The sequence below is a fragment of the Ahaetulla prasina genome, chromosome 5, assembly GCF_028640845.1.
Source record: "Ahaetulla prasina isolate Xishuangbanna chromosome 5, ASM2864084v1, whole genome shotgun sequence".
Taxonomy (NCBI): Eukaryota; Metazoa; Chordata; class Lepidosauria; order Squamata; family Colubridae; genus Ahaetulla; species Ahaetulla prasina.
In genome coordinates this window covers 92969513-92990088 of record NC_080543.1, presented here as the reverse complement: position 1 = coordinate 92990088, position 20576 = coordinate 92969513, and the positions used below count along the sequence as shown (strand labels likewise).

Here is a 20576-nt window from a genome sequence, read left to right as displayed (position 1 = left end):
TTTGTTTAGCAGAGTGATGGCCTTCGGGGAAAAACTGTTCTTGTGTCTAGTTGTTCTGGTGTGCAGTGCTCTATAGCGTCGTTTTGAGGGTAGTAGTTGAAACAGTTTATGTCCAGGATGCGAGGGGTCTGTAAATATTTTCACGGCCCTCTTCTTGATTCGTGCAGTATACAGGTCCTCAATGGAAGGCAGGTTGGTAGCAATTATTTTTTCTGCAATTCTAATTATCCTCTGAAGTCTGTGTTTTTCTTGTTGGGTTGCAGAACCGAACCAGACAGTTATAGAGGTGCAAATGACAGACTCAATAATTCCTCTGTAGAATTGGATCAGCAGCTCCTTGGGCAGTTTGAGCTTACTGAGTTGGCGCAGAAAGAACATTCTTTGTTGTCCTTTTTAATGATGTTTTGATGTTAGCTGTCCATTTTAGATCTTGCGATATGATAGAACCTAGAAATTTGAAGGTTTCTACTGTTGATACTGTGTTGTCTAGTATTGTGAGAGGTGGAAGTATGGAAGGGTTTCTCCTAAAGTCTACCACCATTTCTACGGTTTTGAGTGTGTTCAGTTCCAGATTGTTTTGGTTGCAGCACAAGGCTAGTCGTTCGACCTCTCGTCTATATGCGGATTCGTCATTGTCTCGAATGAGACCAATCACTGTTGTGTCATCTGCGAACTTCAGTAGCTTAACAGATGGATCATTGGAGATGCAGTCGTTGGTATACAGAGAGAAGAGAAGTGGGGAGAGCACACAGCTTTGGGGGGGGGGCTGTGCTAATTGTACAGGTATTTGATATGATGTTGCTTAGCTTCACCTGCTGCTTCCTGTTTGTTAGGAAGCTTGTGATCCACTTACAAGTCTGTTCCGGTACCTGTAGCTGGTTTAGCTTAGTTAGAAGAGTGTCTGGAATGATGGTATTGAATGCTGAACTAAAGTCTACAAAGAGGACCCTTGCGTAGGTCTTTGGAGACTCAAGATGTTGTAGGATGTAGTGCAGAGCCATATTAACAGCATCATCTGTTGATCTATTTGCTCGGTATGCAAATTGCAAGGGGTCTAACAGCGGATCCGTGATGGCTTTCAAGTAGGGAAGCACTAGCCTTCCAAAGGTTTTCATGACTACAGATGTTAAAGCAACTGATCTGTAGTCATTCAGTTCCTTGATGGTGGGCTTCTTCAGCACTGGGATGATGGTAGAGCGTTTGAAGCAAGAAGGAACATAGCACATCTCTAGTGATTTATTGAAAATATGGGTGAAGATAGGGGCCAATTGGTCAGCACAGACTTTTAAGCAAGAAGGAGTTATCTTGTCTGGGCCTGGAGCTTTTCCTGGCTTTTGTCTGTGAAATAGGTCCTGCACTTCCTTTTCTGTGATCACTAGGGGTTGTGAACCCAATGAAATGGGGTCAGTTGTAGGAGGCTTGGCTGTTGTTGGTGTGTCTGAGATGGGGGTTGTGGAGATAGGTGGCTGTAGTTTCCTTTCAAACCTGCAGTAAAACTCATTCAGGTCATCTGCCAGTTGTTGATTACCTTCAGCCTGGGAAGGAGGTTTGCCATAGCCGGTGATATTTTTAAGAGTTTTCCACATGTTTGCTGGTTCATTTGCTGAAAACTGATTCTTTAGCTTTTCAGAGTAGCTTCTTTTTGCTGCTCTGATCTCCCTTGTTAGTGCATTTCTGGCCTGATTGTACAGCATTTTATCACCTTTTCTGTAGGCTTCCTCTTTGGAATGGCGTAGCTGCTTAAGTTTAGGTGTGAACCAAGGTTTGTTGTTACTGTATATTCGCAAGTTCCTTGTAGGTACACATAGGTCTTCACAGAAGCTGACATATGATGTTACAGTATCTGTGAGTTCATCCAGGTCTGCAGAGGTATCTTCAAAAATATTCCAATCAGTGCAGTCAAAGCATGCCTGTAGCTTTAATTTTGCCTCCTCCATCCAGGTCTTCACTGATTTAATTGTTGGTTTTGTGGTTTTAAGTCTTTGCCTGTAAGCAGGTACAACGTGAATCATGCAATGATCAGAGTGTCCTATAGCTGCACATGATAAAGACCCCATAAAAATTTATTTTTGGTTATGCATTTTAAATTCCCAATATAATTGTATGGAACTATGAAAGAAATAGTTGGGATATCTGTCTTGTGCAGATAAATATAGTAAGCTTTACAAATGGAGGTTTATTCAGCATTCTGAGTTATAATAGATAGATTGATTTAACTGCTGGAATTTTGGAGTCTGATATTCAAAGCTTGGGATGTAAATACAAAAAAAGAATTCCAATTTGTCATATTCATGCTTCTTCAGATATTCTAGAATCTACATGAACAGTTATTCTGTCATTACTATTCTTCCATCTGGTTGAAATCTCTGTCCTATTCACAGAGTCAAAAAGTTAATGTAAAGCTGAAATATTATTTTATCTCCTATTTCTATTTTAGGGGGAAATATTCTACTTGCTGCTTCCAATTTGTTAAACAGTAGAACCTTAAAAAATCCATGTTATTATCTGCAGATTAAAAAAAATCTCTAGTCTATTTTTATATAATCATTTAATTACCCAAAAATAGCCACACCATCCATCCATCCATCCATCCATCTTATATGCCCATCTTGCCTGGAGGTGACTCTAGGCTGCCTACAGTCATTAAAAACCAATAAAACCCATTAAAGCAATAAATAGCAGCATTAATTTAATTTAAAATTGACAAAGATGGATAGGAAAGGAGCAAGATGACATGACAGAGAGGTTTAGTTTTTATCGTAGTCTGTTAACCACCTCCAGAATAATGTGCTTCCATTGTTGTCCCAGGTCAGTTGGCAAAACCAGGTCTTCAGGTCCTTTTTGGAAAGCCAGATGGGTGGATATGGCTCTCACCTCTGGGGCACAATATTCCAAAAGGAAGGAGCCCCAGCAGAAAAGCCTCTTTTCTTAGACCCCACCATCTGGAATTCCTTGACCAACAGGGTCTACAGTATGCTCCTTATGCTAGCATAGGCCAATCCCATTGGGATGAGATAATTCCTCAGATAACCTGGATCCATACCACGAATTGTTTTAAAGGTGATAACTAACACCTTGAATTGGATTTGGAAGCAAACTGACAACCAGTATAGCTCATAAGACAATAGAGTAACATGGGGCTCCGAGAACTGTCTGCACCATTGCATTCTGCACCAGCTTTACCTTCTGGATACTCTTTTTTTTTTTTATTTGAATTTATATCCCGCCCTTCTCCGAAGACTCAGGGCGACTTACATTGTGTAAGGCAATAGTCTCATCCTATTTGTATATTTATATACAAAGTCAACTTATTGGCCCCCCAACAATCTGGGTCCTCATTTTACCTAACCCAATCTAGAGCACATTGCAATAGTCTAAGCATGAGATGACTAGGGTTTGAGTATAAGGATTCCTGATCCAGAAAGGGTTGCAACTGCTGCACAACACAAACTTGCAAAAAGCTGTTCTGGCCGTGACTGCCACCTACTTGTTGACAGCAGTCACGAGTTCAGGAGAATCCTCAAGTTGTGCCCAAGGTCTGTCTGGGGCAGTGCAACTACATCCATCTAGAACTAAAGATGTTAAAATCCTGGATTCCGAAGCTCCATGCACCCAAAGCCACTTGGAACCAGATTCAGCCAAAGTCCGTACCTATCCAGACCCCCACAGCCTCCAAGCACTGCAAGAAGGGAGCATCATTTGGGTCACCTGGATGGAGATGTAAAGTTGAGTGTCATTAGCATACTGTGTGCAGATGAGAACAGATCTAAATTTATTTTTTTAAAAGAAACACAAAGACTGAACAATTAAAAATGCATCACAAACATGTAACTATCAAGAACAGCAGTCACCAACCAGTGGTCTGCGGATGACTTGGTGGTCCGTGGAAAAATCTTTGTATTTTTGCCGGTGCACTCTGGTGGAGAAGCAGTGGCACAAGCAGGCCGAAGCAGCAACTGCGATGGCTGGAAACTGTGGGAGTGAAGCACTACTTGCACTTGTGCAGCATCAGCATTCCGCCTTGGTATATTTGGCCAGCTGGTGGCACAAACCAGCCCTCATCTGCCGCTTGGGATTTGGAGCGGTAAATGGTGACTGGTCCGAGGAGCAGCTGGGATTTTGCTCTCCATTGTGGATGCCAGATCGACTCCCTGTAAGCTCTTGTCTCTCGAGGAGCACTCGCTGAAGCAGCTCAGGAAACTTCGGCCAGGCTCCTCGAGAGACCAGAGCTTGCAGGGGGCCGATCTGGCGTCCACAATGGAGAGCAAAATCTGGCTTCTCCCCTAACCAGACGCTGTTTACCGCTCCGAGTCCCAAGTAACAGGAGACAAGGGCTGCTTTGCGCCACCAGCTGGCACAAATATACCGAGGCAGAATGCTGATGCCGTGCAAAATGAAATAGAGAAAAAGAGAGAGAATGAGAAAGAATGAGAGAGAGAGAGAGGGGGGGGGCAAAGAGAGAATCAGAGAGTAAGAGAGACAGAATGAAAGAATCAGATAGAGGGAGAATCAGAATGAGAGAGAGTGGGGGAGAGCGAGAAAGAGAAAATGAGAAAGTGGGAGAAAGAGAAAGGGGGGAAGAGAGAGAAAGAAATGAGAGAATGAGAGAGGGGTGGGGGAGAGGAAGAGAATGAGAGAGAAAGTGGGACAGAGATAGAATGAGTGAGAGAGGAGAGAAAGAATGAGAGAAAGAATGGGAGAGGGAGAGAGAAAGAGAGGAGAGAGAGAGAAAGTGGGAGAAAAGAGAGGAGAGAGAGAAGAGAATGAGAGAGAGTGGGAGAGCGAGAAAGAGAAAATGAGAAAGTGGGAGAAAGAGAAAGGGGGGAAGAGAGAGAAAGAAATGAGAGAATGAGAGAGGGGAGGGGGAGAGGAAGAGAATGAGAGAGAAAGTGGGACAGAGATAGAATGAGTGAGAGAGGAGAGAAAGAATGAGAGAAAGAATGGGAGAGGGAGAGAGAAAGAGAGAATGAGGGGGAGAGAAAGAGAATGGGAGAGAAAGAGAGGGAGAGAGAGATGAGAAAGAAAGAGTGGGAGAGAAAGCGGGGAGAGTGCCTGAAGGACCCCATCCCATCACTGGGAGTCCAGGCACTTCAGCAAGCTGCACGCTGGATTCATATTAGTGGTCCGCGGGATTTAAAATTATGAACTTGGTGGTCCCTGAGGTCCAAAAGGTTGGGGACCCCTGATCTAGAAAGCCTGCTCAGTTGTTGGAAAGGAAAATAGAAGTAAGCAGATATTTTTTCTGAACAGTTTCTAGAAACAAATCCAAGGAATTAAGTGTAGCAATGGGGATAAGATCTTAAAAATGCTAGATCATGTGGTATCATGTGAGAATTATTAAATTATTAAAATAAAAGAACCACTGATCTTTTAACAGAAAGTATATAATAACCCTAAGATCTGCCTATGTGTCCACTGAAATACTGATATTAAAAAATAGAAACAAATCTGATACTTTAAAGTGAATTATAAAACTATTAGTTGCTATAAAGTTAATGAGCATATAGCAGGGCTTTTACAGCCCTCTCTAAGCGGTTTACAGAGTCAACATATTGTCCCCAACAATCTGGGTCCTCATTTTACCCACCTTGGAAGGCTGAGTCAACCTTGCTAATTTCTTGGAATTTTTCGAAATATTGTTGGAAGAAATATCCATCTGAGTTAGTTCCAAGTGGGCAAAAAGCACTGGAAACATGGAGACTGCTTGGAAAGATGGTTTAATGGTGGACAAGAATCACATGGCTTGTGTTCCTGAGTAGAAAAGGTGATCACATGCTTCAAGGAGTTGGGTGAAGAACCAGAGAGGAAAGGAGAAGAAGAAACCAAGATGCTAAGTGCCTGAATTTATACTTTCTGTGGGGCCCCAACTTATTGTTTCCTGTTCCTGTATAAGAAATGTATCCTGGTTGGTTGTCAAACTCCCAGGTAGTCTACGGGTCTTAGCTAACTTTGTAGGTTGCTTGCTTGAGCCTTGCCATGTGATGAGTTTCTGTTGCTAGATGGGTCCTATTGTGTTGCAGGTGATGATGTTCCATTGACAAAGGTGGGGGGAATGAGTGAGCTTGGCTGAGGCCTTAATGGCCCATTGACAAAGGTGGAAATGAGTTTCTGCCTCTGGCCTATTGACAGGTGTGGAAAGGCAGGAAGCTGCTTTGTCTTTAAAACAGGTTTCTCCATTTCTCATCCAAGGAAATATAATATTCTGCCCTTTTTAATATTTTCTAAAATATTTCATTCTTTTAGGAGAGGGTCGGGATAGCTCAGGCAATAGAGAAGCCTGTTATTAGAACACAAAGCCTGCAATTACTGCAGGTTCGAGCCCGGCCCAAGGTTGACTCAGCCTTCCACCCTTTATAAGGTAGGTAAAATGAGGACCCAGATTGTTGGGGGGGCAATAAGTTGACTTTGTAAAAAATATACAAATAGAATGAGACTATTGCCTTATACATTGTAAGCCGCCCTGAATCTTCGGAGAAGGGCGGGGTATAAATGTAAACAAAAAAAAAAAAGGGGTGAGTGCTAACTTCCTACAATATGAAGCACACTCATGAAGTGTGCTTGCTTGCTTGGACTTTCAAAAGGCTTTTGGAAAACACTCTGCTTTAAAAAATAGCATCATGGAATAAGAGGAGAATCTCTTATAGGCAGCTAGTTAAATAAGAGAAAGCAGTAAATAACTACTAAATAATTATTGAAACGTGGATTAAGTGGTGAATATTTTCACAGATCGAATCAAGAGATGTGTAATTTATTCCTAGTAATTATGGTCTGATTTCTCGCTTTTCTATCTAATTAATAATAGTTATTAACAGGAATCTGGGGGAATTTACTTTAAAGTGTCTTTTAACTGATGCAGTTGATTTAAATAGATGCTTTAATACAGTTTGCCTGGACAGCGTCTGTAAAGAGTGTTATCTCTTGTGATCTAGAATATAAACTTCTCTATTGTTGCACCTGGACTCTAGAACAGCATTCCTCCCTCCCCTCCTCCACCTGCCCAGAGATCTGCATTACCATTATCCTGGTTTCATTGAAATAGAACCTTAAAACATGGGTTTTCCTGAAACATTGGGTAAGATTGGAGGATGAGTCCCTTGTGGGTATGCATTATGGCTGAGAAAATGTTTTTATTCTTTTGAAATGTTTACTATTTTCTGCCTTATTGTTTTTAATTTGATTTTAATAATGTACACCACAGTTACTTTGTAATTAAGCAGCTGTATACATGTGATAAATAAGATATCCTTGTATTTTATTGTACAGCAAAACTAATTCTGGGTGCAGAATTAAGGCATCTGGCTGCATACTTCCCTTGCAGGAAGAATTTTGCTAACTGTTTGTTTTCACTCTTTATAGGATGCGTCAGGATGAAACGCCACAGGCATCTAACCAGCAGTGACAGTTCAGACAATGAAAGTAAATAAAATGATCTAATCTTCCTTTGATCTGTAACTCTTTCTGTGGTTTCTTTCTTTGGTTTGAGGGCAAACTGTTATACTTTTTCTTAAGATATAAAGAGAATTGGATTTTTTTGTTGCAATTTCATTTCCTTTTGTGTGCTGTGGTATTTAGTAATATCAGAGAGGATCAAAACAAAATTAGAAACATTACAAAGTGAAGTTAAATGTAACTATTAAATACAGTTTCTTCAGAGCCTTTGTAGAATGTAAAAAGCTGCATAATTCTAACAGGTTGCATGTTTTCTAGTATGTAATCCTGAAGCTTATGTTTTCCAAAGGAAATTTGCTGGTTTACTCACTTCTATATGTAGAAATGTTTGGTTATAGTTTGTAGAATTCTTTTTTCAAAATTTAAAATGACTATAAATAAAAATTAGATACCAGTTTAGATTCCAGTTGACACTGTATAGCACTACCAGTTCTTTTATGTATGTAAGCAATTGATCAGCTTCTCTTTTTAAGTAGAGACTATAGAGCTTCCTTTGCTCCACTTGTCACCTTGCTATTATGGCTTCAGTGGCACAGCTGTTGGAAAAAATGCTGGAAATTCCCAAATATCAGCTGCTAAAATTCATACAGCAAGTGGGACTTGCTGTTTTAGAAATCATCTGGCATTCTTGCATTCCTTCTTTTTTAAATAATAATTTTTATTGAAGTTTAAAAATATAAAGTAAAAAACTAATGCAAATTAGGAAAAATATTAATTCTCTTTATCTATATAGGGATCAGGATAGAATCAAAGTGGGTAACTACTTTTGAAGTAGACAGATTAAATGTTCTTGGTCTGTTCTCTTAGTGCCCTTACATTGCCTACTGAAACTCAAAAATTAAAGGTGGTTATCTCAATCGAAAACCATTCTGTTTGTCTGTATTAACCTACCACACTTCCTAGTAATTCAAGTTACCTGATGAAATTTGAAAATATACCCAGAACAGTACATTACATATATTCTTGTTTATGGTTAATGGATCAAGATGTAGGGAAGTCAAGAATTGCTAGTTTTGGAACAATAGAGTATTTCCTTTCACTTTTGCCATTTACCACTTGAATCTATAACAAAATAATGATTTTAGGCCAACTTCTACCTAATTGTTTATCTGCTTCCTAACAATGGAAATAGTTATGATTGCAGCAGACAATATTGTTAGAACATGGTGCATATTTCCTATAATTTTACGAAATTTAAGTATATGTTAGTCTAATTTATATTTAACGGTAACACAGTTTTTTTATAGTCTAATTTATTTGAATATTTGAACTCACTTGGGACAATGAACTGTAGTGTAGTTCTGGCAAAATACCAATGTTTGAAATAGAGGTTTGCTGTACCAATCAAGGCTTCTTTTATTATAATTTGCTTTCTAAAGCTGGTCGATGACTCATTTCTGATTTGTGGGATGCTCAAGCCTCTTGGCAGTCAATTGAGATATAAGCCAAAAAATTTAAAAAGACTGAACTGTGCTCTCTGGCTCTTCCTCTTGAGATGTTTTTTTTCCTTGCTCTGCTCCTCTCTGAGTACAAGGAAGAGGCAGGCCTTTAATTTCCAAATCTGAAGGCATATATGTATGCCTTGCCAAAGCTGAACAGAATGGCCGGTTTACAGAATGGAAAGTATAAATGAATATGAATACCCTTGCCCCCACACATAGTTAAAACAAACTACAACATCATATCTCACAAACATATTTTAGCAAAAAAATAAATAAATCACAAATTTCATGGAAGAATAAACCTTTAAAATGCAGACAAATGCACATTTCATTAAAAGTGTCCAGAAACACAAACATCACCTTTCCCCCATTTCATAAATAAAAATTATGCAGATATTGTCCTCATCTAAAATATACATGTCTGCAAAAATTATATTTGAGAAAATTTCCCATATACCCCAGGGTAACAGATATGTGTTGCCTTTTTCAGCGAACATACATTGATATTTTGATATGTTTGGGTTATTTAGAAATTCTTACTTTTGTACTTCTACAAAAACTAGATGAAAAACCAGAAATTGAGCAAAGAAGGCAGTAAATTTTTTCTTATCTGCAAACTTTACTATGACTCATTAAACAAATATTTAATAAACTTTGCCTTAACAGTCTCTGTTCTAATCACATTTCTTTTTTTTTAATTGAAAAAGTTTTACAAAACTTTTCTCCCCCCCTTTCCCTCCCCCCCCCCCGACTTCCCGGAACAAACACAAGGTATAGTTAAAAATAAAACAAACATATGCTAAAAAATTTTCCTCCTAACTCAATTATACTCCTACAACTCTTATCAATTCCTAACTTCCCCCAAAGCAATCAGAAATAATATATCTTAATCATTCAAAGGCAGTCTGATAACTCTTAGTCTGATAGCTACTTTGAATATAATCAATCCATTTTTTCCATTCATTTAAGTATCTTTCTTGTGTATTGTCTTTCAAAAAGGCTGAGATTTTTGCCATCTCAGCCAAATTGGCAACTTTCAATATCCATTCTTCTATTGTGGATACTTCTTTTTTCTTCCAATACTGTCTTATCAGTAATCTTGCCGCTGTTATTAGATTTAAGATCATTTTGGTCTCAATTACTGTACAGTCCGTAATAATTCCCAGCAGAAAAAATTGCGGCAGGAACTTTATCTTCTTTTTCAAAACATTTTGTAAAATCCACCAAATTTTTATCCAAAAAGCCTTAATATTCTTACAAGTCCACCAAATATGAAAATATGTAGCGTCATCACAATTACATCTCCAACATTTTGCTTGCATGTCTGGATACATACACGATAGTTTCTTAGGATCTAAATGCCATCTATAAAACATTTTATAAAAATTTTCCCTTAAATTCTATGCCTGCGTAAATTTAACATTTCTACCCCAAATTTTTTCCCAAGTTCCCAATAATATTGGCTCCTGAAAATTTTGTGCCCACTTTATCATAGTCCTTTACCAAATCCGTTTCAGAATCTATTTCAAGTAACACATTATACAATCTCTTTATATGCTCCTGAGACTGATTTCTAATTTGCTTTACCAAATTTTCCTCATTCTGAACTATACCAATTTTCTGATCTTCCTTCCATCTAGCACGTAGTTGCCCATATTGAAACCAAGTATAATTTTTCCCTTCTTCTTTTAATACGTGCAAAGATTTTAATTGCTAACTACCTCTTTCATTATATAAAATATCTTTATATGTAATCATTTCCTGTTTCTGTTCTAAATTTATATTCTCTATTGTATGTCTCGGACTTGCCCACGTAGGAACCTTATAATTTAATTTATAAAAATATTTCTTCCAGACAAACAAAAGAGCAATTCTTAACACATGATTCTTAAAAGCTGTTGTCACCCAGGTTCCTGGACTCGGATGATTCAGAAAGTGAGGGAGAAGACCTGGCAAGCCCTGCTTCTCTTGAGCCCTCTCCCTCCCTGGCACCCACTCAAAGGGAGGAGGAGGGGCCGGCAAGGCCTGATTCTCTGGAGCCTTCTTCTGATTTGTAGCGCCCAAGAACAGTTTTGGAGTGATGCAAGACTGCGCAGACGTGACCGGCGCGCGCAGCAGAAGCAGCGTTGGGATAAAGCCAAGTAATAATTGTCATGCAGTGACATCTGCAGAGACTATAAATAGGAGGCGGGACTTCCTGGTTTTTTGTCTTGGACAAAGCAATGAATTTGTGCGGGCAAACTGTATCAATGGAGGGAAGAATATATTCGTGAGTAATTCTGGCCTTATCTATAATTTCCTCGTTATCTCCAGAAACTTGGCAGGCCCGTGGGTAGATGTGGCCAGGACATCTATCTATGTAAATAAAAGGAGAAAAGGAGGCCTCTGACTGACTCTTTGCTGGGAGTATTGGGGGGAGGGAAACAGAACATTTTGTCCAAGACCCCGGCTAAAACATCTTCCACCAAAGATGGACCAGCAGCAGGTACAGCAGCAGTTACAACATCTACAAGCGGCTAGTCAACAGTTCCAGCAGCAAGTGGCTCACTTGGCAGGCCAACTTGCTGGCGGGAATGTGCCTGCAGGCCCCCTCCCATCCTCCCACTCCTCCTCCTCGTCGCAAGTGCCCGATAACCGTGCCGGATAAGTTTTCTGGGCAGCCTGAGATGTTCCCGACCTTCTTGGGACAGTGCCAGCTCTACATGGCTATGCGGCCAGAGGATTTCCCAGACGACCGGGCTAAGGTGGCCTTCGTGATTAACCTTCTTTCCGGCTCAGCTGCTCGATGGGCCACGCCCCTCTTGCTCCAGGACAGCCCCCTGCTGGCGGACCAACAGCGTTTTTGGCAGCACCTGCACACCATGTACGAGGACCCCGTTCGAATGCTGATGGCAACCAGGCGCCTTAAGGAACTCCATCAAGGGAAACTCCCCCTGCAGGAGTACATCGCCGAATTTCGTCTTTTGTGCCAGGACTCTGACTGGAATGATTCAGCGCTGGTGGACGCGTTCCAGGAGGGACTCTCAGAGGAATTGCAAGACGAGCTGGCCCGGGTGGAGGCGCCGCGGACGCTCGACAACTTGGTGCCCCTTTGTCTCTGCCTCGATGCCCGTCTGCAACAGCGACCGTCCCGTCGCACCCCCCGGGACCCGCCGTCGACATCTGCACCACCACTTCCTGCACCACCAGCACCCCGGGTTGCCCCACGTTTTGTAACCGCTGCGGAAGAGCCCATGGAGTTGGGAGCGGCCAGACCTCGCCTGACAGCCCAGGAGCGGAACCGGAGGCACCAAGGGGGATTGTGCCTGTACTGTGGGGAGCCCGGCCACTTCGCCGCTTCTTGCCCCAGAAAGCGAAGTGGGGCACGCACGCCGGTCCCCAAATCACAGCGTGACCAATCGGAAAACGGAGCAGGCCCGACCTTGGGGAAACCCTAGGTCGGGCACGTACTAAGCCCCCACTGGACGTTGCGGAAGTAGACTCTGGGCCCCCTCGGCATCTGATTCTGGACACACGGATATGGTTGGGGAACCAGTCGGACGGGCTCCAGGCGCATGCGCTGGTGGACTCAGGGGCCACAACAAACTTTATGGACCAGGCCTTTGTGACCCAGTTTGCGGTCCCGTGGTTCCGTGGACCCTCCGATGCGGTAGAGACAATTGATGGGCGAGAACTGATGTCCGGCCCCATTAAATTTGCCACCCAGCCTTTGCGCCTGGCTATTGGGGACCATGAGGAGGCGATCCAGTTTTATGTCACGGCGGACCTTCATTTTCCCTTGGTCCTTGGTTGGCCTGGCCGGACCCACGATCCTCAGGTGGCCTGGTCGCGGAACGCCATCTCTTTCCTGAGTCTGCAGTGCGTCGATCACATCCGCCACACCTGTGCCGGCCAGAACGTCCCCACCGCTGCCATCACCTTGCCTCCTGAGCTGACGGACTTCGCCGACGTGTTCAGCGAGAAGGAGGCGGACCGACTACCCCCGCATCGGCCCTACGATTGCCCCGTGGACCTTCTGCCCAAAGCACCACTGCCTGTGGGACGCCTGTATTCCATGTCGGAGCCCGAGTTGGCCCCCCTCAGGGACTTCCTGGACAAAAATCTGGCTTGAGGGTTCATCCGGCCTTCAAAGTCCCCTCTCTCGGCCCCTGTCCTCTTCGTGAAGAAGACAGGGGACTTGCGCCTGTGCTGTGATTACCGCCGGCTAAACACCATTACGGTGCAGAATCGCTACCCCCTGCCGCTCATCCCGGAGCTGCTGGAGAGGTTGCGGGAGGCCACGATCTTCACCAAGCTCCATCTCCGGGGGGCCTACAACCTGGTGCGGATGCGAGAAGGAGACGAATGGAAGACGGCATTCGGCACCCGATATGGACACTACGAATACACTGTCATGCCATTTGGGTTGACCAACGCTCCCGCCGTTTTCCAGCACTTCATGAACGACGTGTTCCGAGACATGTTGGATCGGTTTGTGGTTATCTACCTGAACGACATCCTGATTTACTCCCGGTCCAGGGAAAGCCACCTTCGACACGTCGGTCTGGTTCTGCAACGCTTGCGGGAGCAACAATTCAATGCGAAGCTGGAGAAATACGTCTTCTTCCGGACTTCCATAGAATTCCTCGGGCATATCATCTCGCCCGAGGGCATAGCCATGGACCCATGCAAAGTAGAAGCTTTGTGTAGCTGGGAAGCCCCTCGTCGGGTGAAGGATGTTCAGCGCCTGCTGGGCTTCGCCAACTACTACCGGACCTTCATCCCGGGCTTCGCCACACTGACGGCTCCACTTACCCAGCTCCTCAGGAAGAAGGTTGCGTTCCGGTGGGGTCCCCCGCAGCAAGAAGCATTCACAGCCCTCAAGAAAGCCTTCGTCACGGAACCCGTCCTGAGGCATCCCGACCCGCTCCGGCCTTTTGTGGTGGAAACAGACGCGTCCCATGTGGCTCTGGGAGCGGTGCTGCTACAGGCTCCGACGAATGGCGGCACACTTTTTCCCTGTGCTTACTACTCCCGGAAACTCAATCCTTCCAAGCGCAACTACACCATTTGGGAAAAAGAGTTGCTGGCTATCAAGGCTGCATTCGAGGCTTGGCGACACCATCTGGAGGGGGCCCGACATCAGGTGGAGGTCCAAACGGACCATCGGAATCTCGAGCACCTCACCACAGCTCGGAAGTTGAACCAGCGGCAGATCCGGTGGTCGTTGTCTTTTGCCCGGTTCAACTTCCGCGTGACCTACATTCCCAGCGGTCACAACCGGAGGGCGGATGCCCTGTCCCGCAAGCCAGAGTACCTCTGCGCCAAGGACCCCCTTCCTCCACGGACAGTGCTGCCGGCAGAAGCCTTGGCCGCAGCACAGGAACCAGTGGACTTGTGGGCCCAGGTGCGAGAGGCGCAGCGCCAGGACGCCTGGTCGCAGCAAAGGAGAGCGGAGGTGGGCCCCACGTCTCCTTGGACCTTGGAGGAGGACTTACTCAAGTTTTGGGGGCGATTATATGTGCCCACAGGACCACTCCGAGCCCTCGTCATGACCCAGTGCCACGACAACCCTGCAGCAGGACATTTTGGGTTCTTCAAGACCCTCCACCTGGTGACACGGACCTTTTGGTGGCCCCGAGTGCTGCATGATGTACATGCCTACGTGACATCCTGCATACCATGCCGGCAAGCCAAGGCCGCCACGGGGGCCCCTCCCGGGCTCCTCCAGCCCTTGCCGACACCCGACAGACCCTGGGGGGGCAATCTCCATGGACTTTCTGACGGACCTGCCGCCGTCCTCTGGGTTCACCACGGTGCTGGTGGTGGTGGACATGCTCACCAAGATGGCACACTTCATCCCATGCCGTGGACTGCCCACAGAACTGGACTGCCCACATCCCATGCCGTGGACTGCCCGCAAAAACGGCCCGTCTCTTTCTGCAGCACATCTTCCGCCTCCATGGTCTACCGGACAGGGTGGTTTCGGACCGTGGAGTTCAGTTCACAGCTCGCTTCTGGAAGAGCCTGATGGCCGCGTTGGAGGTGCAGGTGTGTCTGTTGTCATCGCACCATCCGGAGACCGACGGGGGTACAGAGAAGGTCATCGGTATCCTGGAACAGTATCTCCGTTGCTTCATCAACCAGCAACAGGACAACTGGGCCGATTACCTGTCCCTGGCGGAGTTTGCTTTTAACAACTCTCAGCACACCTCTACTCAGATGACCCTGTTCTTTGCCAATGTGGGGTACCATCCGCGGCTCTTACCTCTGGCACCACCGGATTCTCCTGTTCCCGAAACGCAGACCTTCCTGACGGAATTGCATGCGGTCCAACAGTTGGTACGTCAGCAGCTGGATCAGGCAAAAGAGGACTACAAACGATCCGCCGACCGCTCCCGATGGGCAACGCCCCCGCTGGCAGTTGGAGACCGGGTGTGGCTCTCCACCAAACACCTCCCGTCCGACCGCCCGGTAAAGAAGTTGGACCACCGATTCATCGGCCCGTTCCCTGTCGAGGCAGTCATTAACCCGGTAGCCTACCGACTGACCCTGCCACGATCCATGCGGATCCACCCCGTCTTTCACCGGTCCCTTCTGGTTCCTGAGGCCACACCGAGTCCCCTTCGGTGCCCAACAGCACCCGTCACTGTCGCCGAGGACGGGTCGGAGGAATACGAAGTCCACAGCATACGAGACTCCCGCTGGCTGAAGGGTCGTTTCCAATGTTTGATCGCGTGGAAGGGATACGGGACTGATTTCTCCTGGGTAGATGCCTCCGACGTTCATGCCCCTGACCTGGTGCAGGCCTTCCATGAGCAGAACCCAGCCCGACCGCATCCCGATCGTCAGCCCCGGGGGAAGGGCCCTGCGGTGAGGGATAGTGTTGTGACCCAGGTTCCTGGACCCGGACTCCTGGACTCGGATGATTCAGAAAGTGAGGGAGAAGACCTGGCAAGCCCTGCTTCTCTTGAGCCCTCTCCCTCCCTGGCACCCACTCAAAGGGAGGAGGAGGGGCCGGCAAGGCCTGATTCTCTGGAGCCTTCTTCTGATTTGGCAACGCCCCAAGAACAGTTTTGGAGTGATGCAAGACTGTGCAGACGTGACCGGCGCGCACAGCAGAAGCAGCGTTGGGATAAAGCCAAGTAATAATTGTCATGAAGTGACATCTGCAGAGACTATAAATAGGAGGCAGGACTTCCTGGTTTTTTGTCTTGGACAAAGCAATGAATTTGCGCGGGCAAACTGTATCAATGGAGGGAAGAATATATTCGTGAGTAATTCTGGCCTTATCTATAATTTCCTTGTTATCTCCAGAAACTTGGCAGGCCCGTGGGTAGACGTGGCCAGGACATCTATCTATGTAAATAAAAGGAGAAAAGGAGGCCTCTGACTGACTCTTTGCTGGGAGTATTGGGGGGAGGGAAACAGAACAAAAGCCTTATCCACTTTTTTGTCATAAATTTAAATATGCATGCCATCCATATAGCAAGTCATAACCTTCTATATTCAGGATTCTTTCCTCTGTTAAATTAAACCAGTCACTTATTGCAGAGAGAGCAGCTGCTTCATAATATAATTTAAAATTGGGCATTTTTAAACCTCCCCTTTCCCGGGAATCTTGAATTATTTTCATTTTAACCCTCGCTTTTTTCCCTTCCCATATAAATTTATTAATTCCAGTCTGCCATTCCTCCAAATTTTTATCCTTCTTAATTATTGGCATCATCTGAAAGAGGAATAAAAATCTAGGTAAAACATTCATTTTGATAGCAGCTATTCTCCCCAACAACGATAATTGCAATTTTTTCCAAACAATCAACTCCTTCTGAACTTTTTGCAATAAAACCTCATAATTATTCTTATACAATTTCACATTTGATGATGTAATATAAACCTCTAAATATTTAACCTTTTTTACAATTTTAAATCCTGTTATTTCTTCTTAATTTTTCTTTCTGTTGTCTAGTCATATTTTTTATTATCACTTTTGTTTTATTCTGATTTACCTTAAACCCTGAAACCTTCCCATATTGATCAATTATTTCCAACAGAGATATACTTGAATTTATAGGGTTAAAGTAATCACCAAGTCATCAGCAAAAGCTCTCAATTTATATTCATATTGTCTAACTTTAATTCCCTCTATCTCCTTTACTTCTCGTATTTTATCCAATAATGGCTCCAGAGTTAAAATAAACAATAATGGTGATAAAGGACATCCCTGTCTTGTTCCTTTCGCAATCTTAAAAGCTTCTGTTAAACTACCATTAATTATTTTCTGGGCTGTTTGCTCTCCATAAATTGCCCTAATTATTCTAACAAAACCATCTCCAAATTGCATTTTTTCTATTAATTTAAATAAAAAATCCCAATGCAATCGATCAAAAGCTTTCTCTGCATCAAGAAAAATAAATGCTGCTGGAATAAAAATTTTTTTTCTAAATACTCCAATAAGTTAACAATCTGCCTAACATTATTCCTCATCTGTCTCCCTTTTATAAATCCAGATTGATCAATATGAATTCTTCGTTGTAAAACTAACATTAATCTATTAGCTATTATTTTAACAAAAATCTTATAATCATTATTTAAAAGTGAAATTGGCCTATAACTCCCAGGTTTAGAACAATCCTGTTCCTCTTTTGGTATCAATGAGATAAAAGAAGTTCTCCATGAGGGGGGAAATCCCCTTCCTAATTGTATTTGGTTAAATAATTCCTTAAGTGGCCCTAGCATCTCATCCTGTAAATTCCTATAATAACTTACTGTAAGCCCATCCGTACCAGGAGTTTTCCCCATTTTTGTTTAATTACCAAAGTAATTTCTTCAGAAGTTATAGGCCGATTCACTTCTTCCCTTTGTTCTAGAGTTAAATTTTTAACCTTATATTTCTTCAAATAATTATCAATATCCATATTCAATATTTTATCTTTAGCATATAAATTTGTATAATATTCTAGGAAAGCTTTCTTAATTATATCCTGTTGATATCTCTCTTTACCTTTATATTCTATTTTTTCTATAGTACGTTGTTTTTGTTTTTTCTTTAAAGTATATGCTAACCACCTACCAGCTCTATTTGCATTACAAAAGGTATTATGTTTGGCATATTGTATATTTGTTGCCACTTGGTCAGCCATTATCATATTAAATTGACTCTGTAATATCTTTATTGCATCCTTAAGTTTTTTGTCATGCGGATTATGTAATAATAATTGTTGTTTCTTATAAATTTCCTCTTCTAGATACCTACACTGTCTTTGTTGCTTATTTCTCTGTCTATATACCCCAGGGCAACAGATATGTGTTGCCTTTTTCAGCGAACATACATTGATATTTTGATATGTTTGGGTTATTTAGAAATTCTTGCTTTTGTACTTTTGTACTTCTACAAAAACTAGATGAAAAACCATAAATTGAGCAAAGAAGACAGTAAAAAATTTCTTATCTGCAAACTTTACTATGACTTATTAAACAAATATTTAATAAACTTTGCCTTAACAGTCTCTGTTCTAGTCACATTTCAATTTTCTTCCTTTTCATTCTCTTCCTTTTTTTGTTGTTTATATAGGTCCTTCTACTTCTTTCTCCTTTTGTTCTAAATACAGAAGCAAATCAAAAACACCAACAAATGAACAAAAGAAGCCTGCTGAGGTAAGGTTTTTTTGATTCATAGTATTTTACTAGTATACATGAATGTTTGCTTCTTCATATCCCAATATTTTTGTTTACTATTGAATATATATTATTTATTTATTTTATTTTATTTATTTTGTCACAACAATGTATATAAGTGTCATACAAAAAAATTATATAGTATATAAACATATATGAGTAAATATTAGGTATAAGCATATATATATATAGGAAGAAGAAAAGAAAAACAATATGACAGGAGCGGTAGGCACATTTGTGCTCTTATGCACGCCCCTTATGGTCCTCTTAGGAAAGGGGTGAGGTCAATAGTAGAAAGTTTTTGGTTAAAGTTTTTAGGATTATGGGAAGAGACCACAGAGTCAGGTAAAGTGTTCCAAACACTTATGATTCTGTTACAGAAGTCATATTTTCTGCAATCTAGATTAAAGCGGTTAAGATTAAGTTTAAATCTATTGGTTGCTCTTGTATTATTGCAATTAAAGCTGAAGTAGTTTTTAACAGGAAGGACATTACAATAGATGATTCTGTGAGTTAAACTTAGGTCTTGTCGAAGGCGACCGAGTTCCAAGTTTTCTAAGCCTAGGATTTCAAGTCTGGTGGGATAAGGTGTTTTGTTGTTTTCAGAAGAATGGAGAACTCTTCTTGTAAAATATTTCTGGACACGTTCAGTTGTATTGATGTCAGAGATGTGGTGAGGGTTCCAAACAGGAATGTTTGGAATGATCAATTTATTTAGACTTATAATTTATAAAGTTTATTTCAGGATACTGACAGGTATGCCAAACTAAATGAAAGATATTGATTTATAGTTGTTCCCAAAAACATCATAAAATCTTGTCAGTCACATGACCGATGCATTTTGCAATGGTTATGACTTATAACCTTAATGGACAGGCTTCATTAGAGTTGTAACATGAGTACTATCTGCTAGTTGTAAAATTCTGGGCTCAATTCAAAGTTCTCGTCATAAGTAAATGGCAAAGCAGCAGGATAAAAGGCACTGCCTTATCAAGATCAAATCTGCTAGTCCAGTAAAAATATTTTATGATGATGGCAAATCCTCTCCCATAGAAAAGCCACAAGGCCTTGCTTGCATGTTATGGCACACTGTTCCTTTTGAGGTCTGTGCAACACCATTCCTTGTACAGCTGCCAAAAAGCTTTATTCCACTGTGCTTTGAATCTTGTTAGATTGATTGTTTTGTACACATATCTCCATGCATTGTGTTGGGATGGTTAATTATTTCCTGTTTACTTTTGGTTTTTTATTTTTCTGGTTGTATGCCCTTAGATTGGGTCAACTTATGAAAATGTAAATAAATATTACCGTATTTTTTGGAGTATAAGACGCTCAGGACTATAAGACACACCTACTTTTTTTAGGGAGGAAACCAGGAAAAAAAATTGCCTCTGCCTCCTTGCAGCAAACAGCCCATTTCAATTTCAGCTTGCAGTTAATTGTCAGTTGGATCGGCCTCCCGAAGATCAGCTGTTTTAGGCTGCAGGGATTGCCATAGCCTATTGCCGCCTCCGTGTGTCCCATTTTCCCGGAGGGTGGGGAGGCGACAGGGGAGCGGGGCTACATTCGTGTATAAGACACACCCAAATTTTCACCCTCTTTTATGGGATGAAAAAAGTGCGTCTTATACCACAAAAATATGGTAGTTGTATTTGTTGTGCTAAAATTGTAATGCAGAGATAGTAAAAAAACAAACATTAATTTGGATGCCATGCTTGCTACAAGCTTAATTATGTGGTTTTGAAGGCTTTTTTGTGTAACACATTAATAGATTTTTATCATTAAATTAAAAAATAAAGTTTTAATGGATTATTTATCTCTCACTGTGCCTTCAGGTGTTTCGAAAAGACCTCATCAGTGCCATGAAACTGCCAGACTCTCATCATATTAACCCAGATGAATATTACTTGTTTGCAGATACATGGAAACAAGAATGGGAAAAGGGTGTGCAAGTCCCTGCAAGCCCAGAAACTATTCCCCAACCTTCTCTCAGGTATTTCTGTTAAACATGTATGCCTTACTAAAGCG

At 42.6% G+C, this 20576-nt stretch overlaps 1 protein-coding gene across 3 annotated transcripts in view; it reads left to right on the top strand.

Moving 5' to 3' along the window:
• The window catches only part of JADE3 (jade family PHD finger 3), a 56178-nt gene that overhangs the window by 13866 nt on the left and 21736 nt on the right, over window positions 1-20576 (top strand). For all 3 annotated transcript variants that reach the window (XM_058185691.1, XM_058185690.1, XM_058185689.1), the window contains exons 2-4: window positions 7357-7416; window positions 18445-18527; window positions 20384-20541. In XM_058185691.1, coding sequence (XP_058041674.1) covers window positions 7368-7416; window positions 18445-18527; window positions 20384-20541 — 290 coding nt within the window. In that variant the 5' untranslated portion in view covers window positions 7357-7367. The remainder of the gene's footprint in view (window positions 1-7356; window positions 7417-18444; window positions 18528-20383; window positions 20542-20576) is intronic.